General features: G+C 44.6%; 1 protein-coding gene across 2 annotated transcripts in view; it reads right to left on the reverse strand.

The window, feature by feature from the left end:
• The window catches only part of OSCP1 (organic solute carrier partner 1), a 78,485-nt gene that overhangs the window by 50,370 nt on the left and 13,512 nt on the right, over positions 1 to 14,603 (reverse strand). Inside the window, exon 2 of one of the 2 annotated variants that reach the window (XM_073562613.1) lies at positions 3,374 to 3,403. The exons of the other annotated variant lie outside the window; for it this stretch is intronic. Within the exon in view, the coding sequence (XP_073418714.1) occupies positions 3,374 to 3,403 (30 nt within the window). The remainder of the gene's footprint in view (positions 1 to 3,373; positions 3,404 to 14,603) is intronic. 2 annotated transcript variants of the gene reach the window in all.

Genomic DNA, 14,603 nt, shown 5'->3' on the forward strand with positions numbered 1-14,603 from the left:
AAAGTACCAGTTAACTACAAATCTCTGTTGTTGCTTTAGTATCCACACATCAGGCTCAGCTATATCTAGTGCTTCCAGCTCCGCTTGTCCTTCTGCCATCTGGCAATCCCAGCTCCCCTGCATCTTCACTTCCAGTTAGTACTGCACAACCTGATCTACGGCTCACAGAATCCACCGTAACCCCCGGTAATGTGGTTTACCTGTTATCAGGGAGAAAATAAATGGGAGGTGGTTGAGAAAAAGCTGAAAGGAAGCCACCTGGAGCCTACTTCTCCCCATACACAACTCATTTTCTCTCAAATACAGCAGCAATTTAACCAATAGTCATTAGTGATGTGGAACCTTTCCAAAATTTCATGCTGCCCATGGATTGGGCAGAGTGAAAATGATGACATGTTCACTTTCGGCTGCTGCGACACTTTAGACAGCGTTCTGCCGATAGCTAATCCTTCTGACTTATAAATCACATGGCGTAAGCAGGTCTTTTTGTTTTCAATGACAGAGGGTATTAGTATACAGCACTATGGCACTGCCTTGTCTCCTAAAGGTATAAAAGATCATGCAAAGAGAGGAGGGAGAGATGGGGCAGTAGGGGGCACCTTTAGGTGGCCGATACTACAGATGCCAGCTGGTTCCCAAAGACTTGTCTAAAATACCAGATTAAAAGGGGAGAGACCTGTCAAAGACCTACAATGGCGCCAGAAGCCAGCGGTGCTGGGCTAGTGTCATCTTTGGATGTGGTCCCCAGCCGGATCTTCAAACTATATTTTGTCTTAAACACCAGAGTGTACCTGGCTGAAATTGAAGAGCCAGGCTCTGATTTCTGCTGCCCTTTAGTGAATCCCATTAATTTTGTACTGTATAAGGAAATAATCCCTATAGAAAGTAAAATGTTGTTGTCAAGTTACATTCACAGAAATCTACAGACACTGACAAACTGTTAATAGGATAGGTACCTGTGATCGTGTCTATTAGGGAGCTCCAATACTGTGGCCTGGAGATAAGCTATATGAATTACTGTGAAGGAATCTCCAGGTCACAGCAGCAGCTCACCATTCAGAAACACAGGGTAGATATTATTGTGAGCAGCTTCTTCTTACCTTGGCAGCCCAGATATCTCCAGTATTAGATCCGAAACACAGGAAGGACACCGGTTCGAATGGCCTCTTACCTTAGCACCACTGTATCTCCAGAATTAGATCAGAAAGACAAGGGTGGACAGCAGAGTGAGCAGTGTCTTCTTACCTCTGCACTCCTAGTATTTCCAGTATTAGATAAGAATTACATAGTGGATAGCAGCGAGAGCGGCCTCTTTTTACTTCAGCTCTCCCGGTATCTCCAATATTACATCAGAAAAACAGGGTGGAAACCAATACGAGAAGCCTCTTCTTAAATAAGCACTCCTCATATCTCTTGTATTATGTCAGAAAGACTGGGAGTACAGCAGTTTGAACAGCCACTTCTTACCTCAGCACCCCTGGTATCTCCAGGATTAGATAACATACACAATGGTTTACAGCAGTGTAAGCAGCCTCTTCTTACCTCAACACTCCTCATATCTCCAGTAGTATATCAGAAAGACTGGGTGCACAGTGGTGTGAGAGGTCTCTTCTTACCTCAAAACCCGTGGTATCTCCAGTATTAAACCAGAATGACAGGGTGGACAGAAGTATGAGCAGCCTCATCCAACCTCCTGGTATCTCCAGTATATCAGAAAAACAGCATGGACAGCAGAGTTAGCAGCCTCTTTTTACCTCAGCAATCCTGGATTCTCCAGTATTACAGCAGATAGACAGAGTGGCAGCAGTGTGAGTGGCCTCTTACCTCAGCATCCCTGATATGTCCAGCATTAGATCAGAAAGGCAGGGTGGACAGCAATGTGAGCAGCCTCTTTTTACCTCGGCATTCCTGGTATCTCCAGTATATCAGAAAGACAGACTGGACAGCAGAATGAGCAGCCTCTTTTAACCTCGGCATTCCTGGTATCTCCAGCATTAGATAAGGCCTGTTTCACACTTCCGTTTTTTCAAATCCGTCAAAATCCGTTGTTTTCCGTAAAAAAACGGATCCGCCATTTTTTGCAGGATCCGTTTTTTTGTCCCATAGACTTCCATTACGGTTACCGCGGATCCGTCAAAAAAACGGATCCGTTTTTAAAAAAACGGATCCGTTTGCATCAGTTTCCGTCAAAAAAACGGAAACGGATCCGTTTGGCGGACACAAAAACGGAAGTGTGAAACAGGCCTAAGATAGACAGGATATACAGCAGTGTGAGTGGCCTCTTCTTACCTCAGCATCCCTGATATCTCCAGCATTAGATGATAATATTCACTGGGAGCACGTCTTAATTCACAAAAAGGGAGGGGCGGAGCTTCTATTGCACATGCTCACAGGTACCAGAGCTAATAACGTTCTAGGACAGGTTTCTGTCAGTGTAAGAAGGCAAGGGCCATTGTGATGTACCATAGTTACGAGTTCCCTAAACAAAATAAATGTGATTTGCTAATGAAACATATTTAGGAATTTATTAATAATGAGATTTTCTTTCTTTACATGGTCCGATTCCTGGAGAACACCTTTACGTAATACAAACACCAGTTTTATCACAAACTTAATCTCGCCACCCTTTTATTGCCTAAGGCCGGATGCACACGTTGTCATCCTGATGCAGAGCTTCCGCGCCATATCCATAGTGTATTTGCAGCATTTCCGCATTACAATCTGAGTGCATTACATGCTGGTTTTTTTGAGGATTTCACCCGAGGCGGTGCAAGATTGGAGACTGCAATGCATCTCACAAAAAATTGACTTTCTAATGTCTCCAAGGCAGGTCAATTTATGTTCTGGTAATCTTTTCGATGTACTTAGCTGGTACTACTGTGTTTTTTCCGCATGTAAATCCGCACCAGATGCACAGTCTGCATTTACCATAAACTGTTGCCAAATGCCAACAGAGGCTCAATGCCATCACTTTAGTTTGGACATGGTGCCATCTGAGTAGGAAAAGTTCACATTGGAGACAGACTAGCAAAAGGCTTAATTACCCCGTAAGGGGCAAAGCTTGGGGGGGGGGGTCACAACACTATTCAGCCTTCCTAGTCCCAAGTCCCCACTGATCAGAAATAAATGGCACACCCAAAAGACAAGAGATCAATGATAGGTAACCCTTCAAAGCTCTAACACTGCGCTGAATCCACAGGCCCAGAAAGGGGGACCATCTAACTGTACAATACTTACCAATACAAAAGCTAATTTTTATTAGAAGACGATTTGCAAGCGTTCAAAGGAAAACACAACAAGGCGCAACAGGCAGAAGCGATAGGCCAATGGCGGGCAATAGAAGAGGAGCCATCTTGTCTACAGCACCCCGTACCTCGTTGTCTTTCCTCATCTGTCCAGTCGTCTATGTGGAGGTAGGTCAGAGAAAAGAAAATGGCAGATCAAAATATGAAGACAGCAGACTTTACAAATCTATACTCATCTGTGAATAAAGACACATAGGTTATCAACCTTGTCAGTAAAAGACTAATCAAGTTTCCGCCTAAGAGGGTTGATGCTTGTATCAATTGGTTAGGTAAAATTAGCATTTATGGTATTTCTTTGCCAAAAAGGGGAATAGGCTAAAACTCTACCACAACACATCTGAGGGTCTTCTCACATTGTGGTTTGCATCCATCGCCCATAGGCTGACATCTCTGATATCTCAGTAATTGAAGAATGGACCGGCCATGTAAAGGTACTCCTGGACTTGTCTTTGCAAGAGTTTCAGACACATATGAACAGTTTGGGGATGAATTCCTGCTGACAGATTCCCTTAAAAGCAGGGGTGCACAACCTGCGGCCCACATGTGGCCTGCACTGCCCCTAGTTGTGGCCTGCGCAGTACTGACCAGAAACAGTGGCCTGCAATGGGCAATGTCTAACCAATCAGAACTTTACTTCACTGCAGAGGAGAGCACTCATTGGTTACTCCTGGCTCCAATGTAACAGGAATCTGCATTAACCAATGAGAGTTCTCCAGGACTGTTAACACAAAGCGCTGATTGGTTACTGAGAGGCGCCTATCACAGTCATATCCCTGCACTCATAGTCCCGTCCACTGCAGGAAGGCTCAGCTGCTGTAGAAGAAGGACCATGTTCTTCCTCAACTTGTATAATGTGCTGTTCATCTTCATTTTAAGCACAATGAAAGTGTTTCTTATTTGCCCCTACTCCCAGCCTTTGTAAGGGGGCAGAGATTAGCGGGTGGTGGGCGGAAACTAACACATGGTGGGGGTGGGCTGAATGATCCTGTGTGGACCTGCCACTACACAAGGTAATCTTTATGTGCTTGACCTGCAAGAGAAGGCAGGTATTATACCGTGACTGAGGGCCCATTCATACCGGCAACTGCTGCTGATAATCCACTGCCAATCGACTACACGAAAACCGATCGGCTTTTATTTATTGGTCTGTTTAACCCCCATCCCGACATAGAAATTTTCTGTTTTTGATATCCTGATTTTGCTGATACCAAACATGCATAGTTTTTTTTATTATTATTATTTAAATGGAGAGAAAAAAATGGAAATTTGTAAAAAAAAAAAAAAAAAATTTTTGCTTGTGTCATCATTTTCCGAGACCCATAGCATTTCATTTTTCAGGACCTGGAGATGGGTGAGGGGTGATTTTTTTTCTGCGCCGAGCTGATGCTTTTACTGATACCATTTTGGGAAAGATAATAATAATAATCTTTATTTTTATATAGCGCTAACATATTCCGCAGCACTTTACAGTTTGCACACATTATCAATGTTACAATGTTTTGATCGCCAGTTATTGAATTTTATTGTGAAGTTGTGGTGGCCAAAAAAAAAAAAACGTAATTCCGGTGTTTCTATTTTATTTTTCTCGTTACGCCGTTTCTGGATCGGATTCATTTACTTTATATTTTAATAGATCAGACATTTGTGAAAGCAGCAATACCAAATATGTGTAATTTTTTTAATGGCTTTATTTTTGAACTTTTAATTTTTTCTTTTTTTTACACTTTCTACTGTATTTGTTAGTCCTCTTAGAGGACTTGAAGCTGCGATCGCTTGTAATAAACACAGCACCACTACATAAAGAGAAAATCACGGTCTCCTATGAACGCCAGCTACAGGCTGGCTTTCACAGAAGTACCGTAATGGCAGGCACGGGAATCGTCAGCAGACCCCCGGTTGTTATGGCAAACCATCGGCACTCCACGATCATGTCACAGGCATGCTGACGGGCACATAGAAGATGCGCCTCTCTTCCAGTGCGCATTTAATGTCGCTGTGAGAGATTGACAGCGGCACTTCACAGGTCAACAGCTGCGGGCTCCGCTCCACCCACAGCTGTTAGAGACAGATGATGGCGGAAAAATTCAGCCATCATTTGCCGGGAAAGATGCAGGCTTGGCTTGTTAGCCAGCCTCAAAGTCAGGAACATGACATATGATGCAACTGTACGTCATATGTCAAGAAAGGGTTAATAGGGGAAAAGGGATGATTCAAACTTTTTATTTTTATCATGTTTTCAAAAACTTTTTTTTTTACTTTTCACTGTATTTTGTAGTCTCATTACGGGACTTGAACTTTCCCTTGGCCAATTGTCTGTACTATTCAAAGCAATACCGCATTATTGCTGTGTATAGCAAAAATCATGTTCCCCAATACATGCCAGTCATGAGTTGGCTTTCATAGGACCACCCTTTATAATGTGCACGGAGAACATCACCAGATCCGCAGCTGTCATGGCAACCCATTGATTGAGTTGCAAGTGGGCCAATGGGCGGTTATAGCAATCCATGACACTTAACAGGCTAAGGCCGGGTTCACATTAGTGTTTGAGTCCGCAGTGTGGTGCTGTGAACTTTTTTCCTTAAGCTCCGCCTACGTCCTGCGTACCGATCTTTAACATTATGTACGCAGGGACATGCGTCGTATGTGAGCGGTCTGTGTGCTGCATGCCCCTGATACACATGTGGTCAAAATTGTTGGTACCCTCTTCTAATGACAGAAAAACCCACAATGGTCACAGAAATATCTTGAATAATAATAATAAAAAATCTATGAAAATGAACAAATGAAAGTCAGACATTGCTTTTCAACCATGCTTCAACAGAATTTAAAAAAAAATAAAACTCATGAGATAGGCCTGGACAGAAATGATGGTACCCTTATCTTAGTATTTTGTTGCACAACCTTTTGAGGCAATCACTGCAATCAAACGATTCTTGTAACTGTCAATGAGACTTCAGCACCTCTCGATTTAGAGCCTGTAAATCACTAAGTTTGCGGGCTGACGTCAGGGCCACTAGTATCATTGCTTTTAGTGTTAGTATGTTATCTGACACTTCATTTAGGGGCTCGAGGGGCGAGCTTGTTAAGGCTTCCAGGATTGATTTAAGTCCCACGGAGGCATCTTTGGGGCTGGCACAGGTCTAGCCACTCTCTTATCCTCCGCCAGGTTATAGTTGTATAGGGTCGCTAAGGCGGATACCTGCATCTTAAGGGTGCTGGTGGCTAGACCTATCTCCATACCCCTCTGAAGGAACTCTAATATAGCTCTGATTGGGATCCTACCCCCAAAAGACTGCCCCAAAAAAGCTATAAACTTAACCCATATCCTGCCGTATATCCTAGTTGTCATAGGCTTTCTACTCTGCATCAGGGTAGCGACTAAGGCCGGTGAGAACCCTTTTTTGTGCCCTCTCAAAATCCAGGCCGTCAAATGTAGACCTGATTTCTGAGGATGTAACACTGCGTACTGCCTGAGGAGACCCGGAACCTCAGGGAGAATTCAGGGATCCAACAAGGTCATCCTCCTCATCCGTGAGAACCATGGTCTCTTGGGCCAGCAATGAGGATGACATCCGCTCCTTCCTCCCGAATTTTCCTCAGATCTGCCGGAATCAACATTAACGGGGGAAATGCATAAGCCAGTTGGAAATCCCAAGGAATCTGTAGTGTGTCCACTGCATATGGTTTTTCTCTTGGGTTTAGAGAGCAGAAGATTTTTGTCTTCCTGTTCTTCATGTTGGCAAACAAGTCTCTATCTGGCTGCCCCCATAGATCCACAATCTGCTGAAAAATTGACGGATCGAGTTCCCATTCCCCCTGTTTTAAGGTTGTCCGGCTGAGGACATCTCCTCCCTCGTTTTCCTTTCCCTTTATGTGTTAGGCCTATAGTTGTAGCTGATGTTCCTAGATAACCTGGAGAATCTCTCGAGCTGACCGCCGTGACTTTGTGTCCCCCTGGTGACTGATATAGGCAACTGAAGTTTGGTTGTCCGACATTATTCAAACATGCTTTCCTTCTAGATGGGGAAGCCGCTGCCTGCTACCTCTTTTATCACGTAAATATAACTCATCATTCTCCTCTGCTCGAGCCAATCGCCGGCAGAGCAGGGGAGAATGATGAGAGCCGTGTTCAGCACCCGGTGCCAGGGAACAGGGTTTACTGTAATGCTTCTTCCCTGGCGCCCGTCCTTGTGGTACTGATGCAGCACATGCATGCCACACGTGTGCCGCAAGTATTACACACATGGACACTGACATCTCCGGTACCGGAAATATTAGGACATGTGAAAGAGGCGTTAAATCGGGTTTTTATGTTTGGCAGCTGTCACACACTAAGAGACGCTTTTTATTGCGAAAAATTAGTTTTTTCATCACCACATTTTGAGAGCTATAACTTTTACATATTTTGGCCCACAGAGTCATGTGAGGCCTTGTTTTTTGCGGGACGAGCTGACGTTTTTATTAGTACTATTTTCAGGCACTTGATATTTTTTGATCGCTTTCTATTCCAATTTTTTGAAGGCAGAATGAATATTTCTTTTGGGAGGGTTTATGCAGTTCCGTGTCTGGTAAAATTGATAAGGCAGCTTTATTCTTTGGGTCAGTATGATTACAGCTATACCTCATTTATTTTTTTTTATGTTTTGACGCTTTTATACAATAAAAACTATTTTATAGAAAAAAATAATTATTTTTGCATCGCTTTATTTTGAGAGCTAAAACTTTTATATTTTTCCGCTGATGGAGCTCTATTGCGGCTTGTTTTTTTCACACTGATCACTACAGTGGAGTTTGCTTCCACCCATACACCTCTTTTTCAGTGACATTTGTACCCAGTGCATTGCCATTTATTACACATTTTTTGACCTTCCATTCATCTATATTAAACCTCACATGACAGGTTTGCACACAAACCTCAGTTGATGTCCCCCGCCAGGACAATATCTGTCTGGCTCCGTACACTTTTCACTTTGGGCACATGTTTAAAATCGAACATTTCCAATCCCTAATGACAGATTTTGGGGACGAATACAAAAATACATAAAAACAACAACGGCTTATTCTACTGAAACTGGTGCCTCTTGCATATACTATGGTAATGTTCAACGACACTTAATTGCCTTTGGTTTTAGATCTAAACCATATATGTCTGATGATTGCACATTTACTGATATCTATGGAAGTTCTTACTGGTAGCCGCTTGAAAAAAAATCATATTGGCTCGGGTATTGGTCCTACTGGCTCCAAATATCTACAGTATACTGCCCACCCCGACCAGGTGCTAGTGAAATGGAAGCACAGGGTTTCTTTGTTAGGCCAGGTTCACAGGTTCAGTATTTGGTCAGTATTTTACCTCAGTATTGGTAAGCCAAAACCAGGAGTGGGTGATAAGTGTATGTCAAGTTTACAGCGCAGGTCACGTTAGGGTACGTTCTCACGGTCAGTAATCGCTTACATCCGCAGCGTCCAACCCGCAACATCCAGATGTTACAGCATAGCGGAGGGGATTTCATGAAATCCCATGCACATTACACGTTTAGAGACGCCTCCGGCTTCCCTGCGTAACCGGACATGCGGCGCGTCTTTCCATACTGCAGCATGTCTATTTACATTGTCTAGACACTCCATCCCCGCTGCATAAATTACCCATACACTATCATTAGATGCGGTAAAACCGCATTATCGTTATAGTCAGATGCGTAGTATGTGCGGGAATGCAGCATGTGTACTAATTTAATACTAATTTAAATAATGTCTTACCTTGTGCCACAGCCGGAACTTCGTGTCTCGCGATGAGCTGAGTTGACCGCAAGAACTGCCGTGCATGTGACCGCCGGGGACTGGGTTATCTCCGGTCACTAGCCAAGTTCTCACGATCAGCTGATTGCGAGAACTGCAATGCACGTGACCGCCGGAGACCAAATTATCTTCGGTGATCATCTACAAGCTCCACTGTGTCTGGATGTCAGGCTGGATGGTGGCATAATGACACTGTTCAGCCTGACATCCAGATGTAGCAGAGCTGGACTCGTTGTGGGGCAGTACGTATATCTTCTCAGCGGACAGGTATGGTATATTGTTGCTTTTTTATTTTATTTCTCTTACAGGAGATCGAGGGCGTCTGTGGAATTAGGCGATGCAGTAAGTACGGTTTAATTAAGATCTATTAAAGGAATCGGTGTCGTTATTTCAATTAACCCCTTCATGACCCAGCCTATTTTGACCTTAATGACCTGGCCATTTTTTGCAATTCTGACCAGTGTCCCTTTATGAGGTAATAACTCAGGAACAGGAACGCTTCAACGCATCCTAGCGATTCTGAGATTGTTTTTTCGTGACATATTGGGCTTCATGTTAGTGGTAAATTTAGGTCGATAATTTTTGCGTTTATTTGTGAAAAAAACGGAAATTTGGCGAAAATTTTGAAAATTTAGCTATGTTCAAATTTTGAATTTTTGTTCTGTTAAACCAGAGAGTTATGTGACACAAAATAGTTAATAAATAACATTTCCCACATGTCTACTTTAAATCAGCACAATTTTGGAAACAAAATTTTTTTTTGTTAGGAAGTTATAAGGGTTAAAAGTTGACCAGCGATTACTCATTTTTACAACAAAATTTACAAAACCATTTTTTTAGGGACCACCTCACATTTGAAGTCACTTTGAAGGGTCTATATGGCAGAAAATACCCAAAAGTGACACCATTCTAAAAACTGCACCCCTCAAGCTACTCAAAACTACATTTAAGAAGATTATTAACCCTTCAGATGCTTCACAGTAACTAAAGAAACGTGGAAAGAAAAAACTGACATTTTAATTTTTCCAACAAAAATTTTATTTTAGCATCAACTTTTCATTTTCACCTGGGTAACTGGATAAAATGGATCCTAAAATTTGTTGGGCAATTTATCCTGAGTACACCGATACCTCATATGTGGTCATAAACCACTGTTTGGGCACACGACAGGGCTAAGAATGGAAGGAGCGCCATTTGACTTTTTGAATGGAAAATATGCTGGAATATTTAGAGGTTGCCATGTAGGGTTTGGAGAGTCCCTGTGTGCCTAAACATTGGAGCTCCCCCACAAGTGACCCCATTTTGGAAACTAGACCCTCCAAGGAACTTATCTAGATGCATAGTGAGCACTTTGAACCCCCAGCTGCTTCACAAATTGATCCGTAAAAGAAAAAAGGACTTTTTTTTCACAAAAATTTTCTTTTAGCCTCATTTTTTTCATTTTCACATGGGCAACAGGATAAAATGGATCCTAAAATTTGTTGGGCAATTTCTCCTGAGTACACCAATACCTCATATGTGGTCATAAACCACTGTTTGGGCGCACGGCAGGGCCTGAAAGGGAAGGAGCACCATTTGACTTTTTGAATGGAAAATTAGCTCCAGTCGTTAGCGGACACCATGTCGCGTTTGGAGAGCCCCTGTGTACCTAAACATTGGAGCTCCCCTACAAGTGACCCCATTTTGGAAACTAGACCCCCCAAGGAACTTATCTAGATGTGTGGTGAGCACTTTGAACCCCCAAGTGCTTCACAGAAGATTATAAAGCAGAGCAGTGAAAATAAAAAATCATTTTTTTCCTCAAAAATGATTTTTTAGCCCACTTTTTTTATTTTCACAATGGTAACAGGAGAAATTGGACCCCAAAAGTTGTTGTACAGTTTGTCCTGAGTACGCTGGTAGCCCATATGTGGGGGGGAACCACTGTTTGGGCACACGTCGGGGCTCGGAAGGGAAGTAGTGATGTTTTGAAATACCGACTTGATGGAATGGTCTGCGGGCGTCATGTTACGCTTGCAGAGCCTCTGATGTACCTAAACAGTGGAAACCCCCCACAAGTGACCCCATTTTGGAAAATAGACACCCCAAGGAACTTATCTAGATGTGTGGTAAGCACTTTGAACCAAGTGCTTCACAGAAGTTTATAACGCAAAGCTGTGAAAATAAAAAATCATTTTTTTTTTCTAAAAAAATTATTTTTAGCCCACAATTTTTTATTTTTACAAGGGTAACAGGAGAAATTAGACCCCCAAAGTTGTTGAGCAATTTTTCCTGAGTACGCTGATACCCCATATGTGGGGGTAAACCACTGCTTGGGCACATGTCGGGGCTCGGAATGGAGGGAACACTGTTTGACTTTTTGAACGCAAAATTGGCTGGAATAAATGGTGGCGCCATGTCGCGTTTGGAGACCCTGTGATGTGCCTAAACAGTGGAAACCCCTCAATTCTAACTCCAACTCTAACCCCAACACACCCCTAACCCTAATCCCAACCCTAATCATAACCCTAACCACAACCCTAACCCCAACACAACTGTAACCCTAACCACAAGCCTAACCCTAATCTCAACCCCAACCCACCCCTAACCCTAATCTTAACCCTAATTACAACCCTAACCCTAATCCCAACCCTAATTCCACCCCTAACCCTATTTCCAACCCTAACCCTAATCCCAACCCTAATTCCACCCCTAACCCTATTTCCAACCCTAACCCTATCTCTAACCCTAATTCCAACCCTAACCCTAATTCTAACCTTAATTCCAACCCTAACCCTATTTCTAACCCCAACCCACCCCTAACCCTAATCTTAACCCTAATTCCAACCCTAACCCTAATTACAACCCTAAGGGCCCCGTAACACATAGCAATCTCGCTAGTGAGATCGCTGCTGAGTCACAAGTTTTGTGACACAACAGCGATCTCACCAGCGAGATCGCTGTGTGTGACAGCGATCGGCCCCCATGCCAGTATCGCTGATCGCTGCAGGAAAGCCCAGGATATTTCTTTCGTCGCTGATCTCCCGCTGGCCAGCTCGCATCGCTGCGTGTGACAGATGGGAGACCAGCGATCAGCTGGTAACTAATGTACACATCGGGCATCTAAGGGACGTGCGTCCCTTAGATACCCGATGTGTACCTTAGTTACCAGCGAGTTACAGGTGCCGCCGCCGCCACACGCTCGGGACCAGGAGGCAGCAGGACGCCGCCCGTGGAGAGGTCGGGGATACAGGCGCGCCCTCTGCTGGTGGAGGCCTGGAACAGCAGGCGCCTGTATCAGTGGAGCAGTGGGGAGATTCTCCCAGTGCCCTGCGCCAGTCACTCATCCTGATTCCGGCTGCACGTCAGCTCCCGCAGCTGCATCAGCGCGCTGGTAAGTAACGAATATAGCGACGCCACGCGCTCGGCATCGCTGGTCCTGATCGCTGGTGAAGCTGTCTGTTTGACAGCTCACCAGCGATCATGTAGCAATTCACCAGCGATCCTGACACGTTGATATCGTTGTCAGGATCGCTGGTGAGTCGCAATGTGTGACGGGGCCTTTACCTTAATCCCAACCCTAATTCCACCCCTAACCCTAATTCCAACCCTAACGCTATTTCTAACCCTAATGGAAAAATATATATTTTTTATTTTATTATTTGTCCCTACCTATGGGGGTTATAAAGGGGGGGGTGTATTTACTTTTTTTTATTTTGATCACTGTGAGAGTTTATCACAGTGATCAAAATGAAAAAATGAATCTGCAGCCGGCAAATTCCGGCGGGTGCACTGTGCATGCGCCCGCCATTTTCCAAGATGGCAGCGCCAATGATCCGGGACGGCGGGACACCGGGGTGGCCAGAGGGACTTTGTAGGTACCGTGGGGGGTGAGGGGGGGGATCGGAAGGTGGGGGGGAGGGAAGGGGGAGGGGAGCTGATGTTAACGGCGGCGGCAGATAGCTGCCGTCCGTCGGTGGCCGATCGACCCCGCTAGTCGGTGTGGGGGGGGTCGGGTCTCGGTCTCCAGCCATGGCCAATGCTATTGCAGCATCGGCCATGGCTGGAATGTAATATTTCACCAAATTTCATTGGTGAAATATTACAAATCGCTCTGATTGGCTGTTAAAAGTGAAACAGCCAATCAGAGTGATCGTAGGCATGTGGGGGCTAAGCCACGCCCCCTGGGGTTAACTATAAAGGGTCCTCTGTGTGCGGGTCGGGTGACCTTTCAGTGACCCCGGTCACCCGACCTGCAGGGGGGCTATCGATTCATGACGCCATATAGGCGTCATGGGTCGGATTGACACAACTTTTCATGACGCCTATGTGGCGTCAAAGGTCGGCAAGGGGTTAAAGGACTTTACTCTGGCTGTGTCTTTATTTACCATGTAACTGTAGGATTAGTAATGGACGGGTGTCTTATAGATGCTTCTCCATTACTAAGCTGTGGGATTGATGTCACCTGACAATATAAAGGTGACATCAACCCCACAAATATTACCCCACTTGCCACCGCTACAGGACAAGAGGGAGGAGCCGGGTAAAGAGCCACAATTGGCACATCTATGGATGCGCCAATTGTTGGGAGGCAGTGGGCTGCTATTTTTAGGCTGGTGAGGGCCAAAATCCATGATCACAGCTGTTTTTTCCTTGGCTGGTAAACAAATATAGTGGGACCCCACAATAATTATATTGGGAGGGGATCCCACTATTTTTGCTAACCATCTGAGATAATACCAGGCCGCAGCAGTCTGCTTATCAGGCTGATAAGGTTCATGGATATTGGATCCTTATCAGCCTTAAATACCAGTCCCAGTAGTCTACTTTACTCTGGCTGGTTAACAAATATAGGGGGGATCCCACACCATATTTTTTTTTTAATTATTATTTATTTATTAAAGGGAATCTGTCACCCATTTTTAGTGATATCATGTAAAAATATCACCCAATTGTGCGTCTGATTAGGATTCTATTAGGAGTTTTGATTCCCCCCGACCCCGCACCTTTGATGCATAAATACCTTTTTTATCTTGGTGGAGATGTATGGAAATCGCCGCGGTCCGGTCCGATGGGCGTGGCTTATTCGCCTTCTTCCCCCCCACCTCCTCGGCTTGATGAACGCAATCTTCATCTGTGAATATCACAGATGAAGTAGTTTTCCGCGCCTGCGCATTGAAAAGGCCTTCGGCGCTTGCGCAGTATGCTTTGCCCAACTGTGGGCAAAGCATATAATCGGTACAGCACATGCGCCGGTATTTTTCAGCGCGGTCTATGCCCCGGAAGTGTGTCCTGCTTGTGAAGACTTCTGGGGCATAGACCGCGCTGAAAAATACTGGCGCATGCGCAGTACCGATTATGTGCTTTTCACAGTTGGGCAAAGCATACTGCACAAGCGCCGGAGACCTTTTCAATGCGCATCTGTGATATTCACAGATGAAGATTACGTTCAGCAAGCCGAGGGGGGAGGGGAGAAGAATAAGACCCGCCCATCGGACCGGACCGCGGCGATTTCCA

Source organism: Dendrobates tinctorius, unplaced genomic scaffold (genome assembly GCF_039654945.1).
Source record: "Dendrobates tinctorius isolate UK_male_01 unplaced genomic scaffold, ASM3965494v1 ptg000015l, whole genome shotgun sequence".
NCBI classification, from domain to species: Eukaryota; Metazoa; Chordata; class Amphibia; order Anura; family Dendrobatidae; genus Dendrobates; species Dendrobates tinctorius.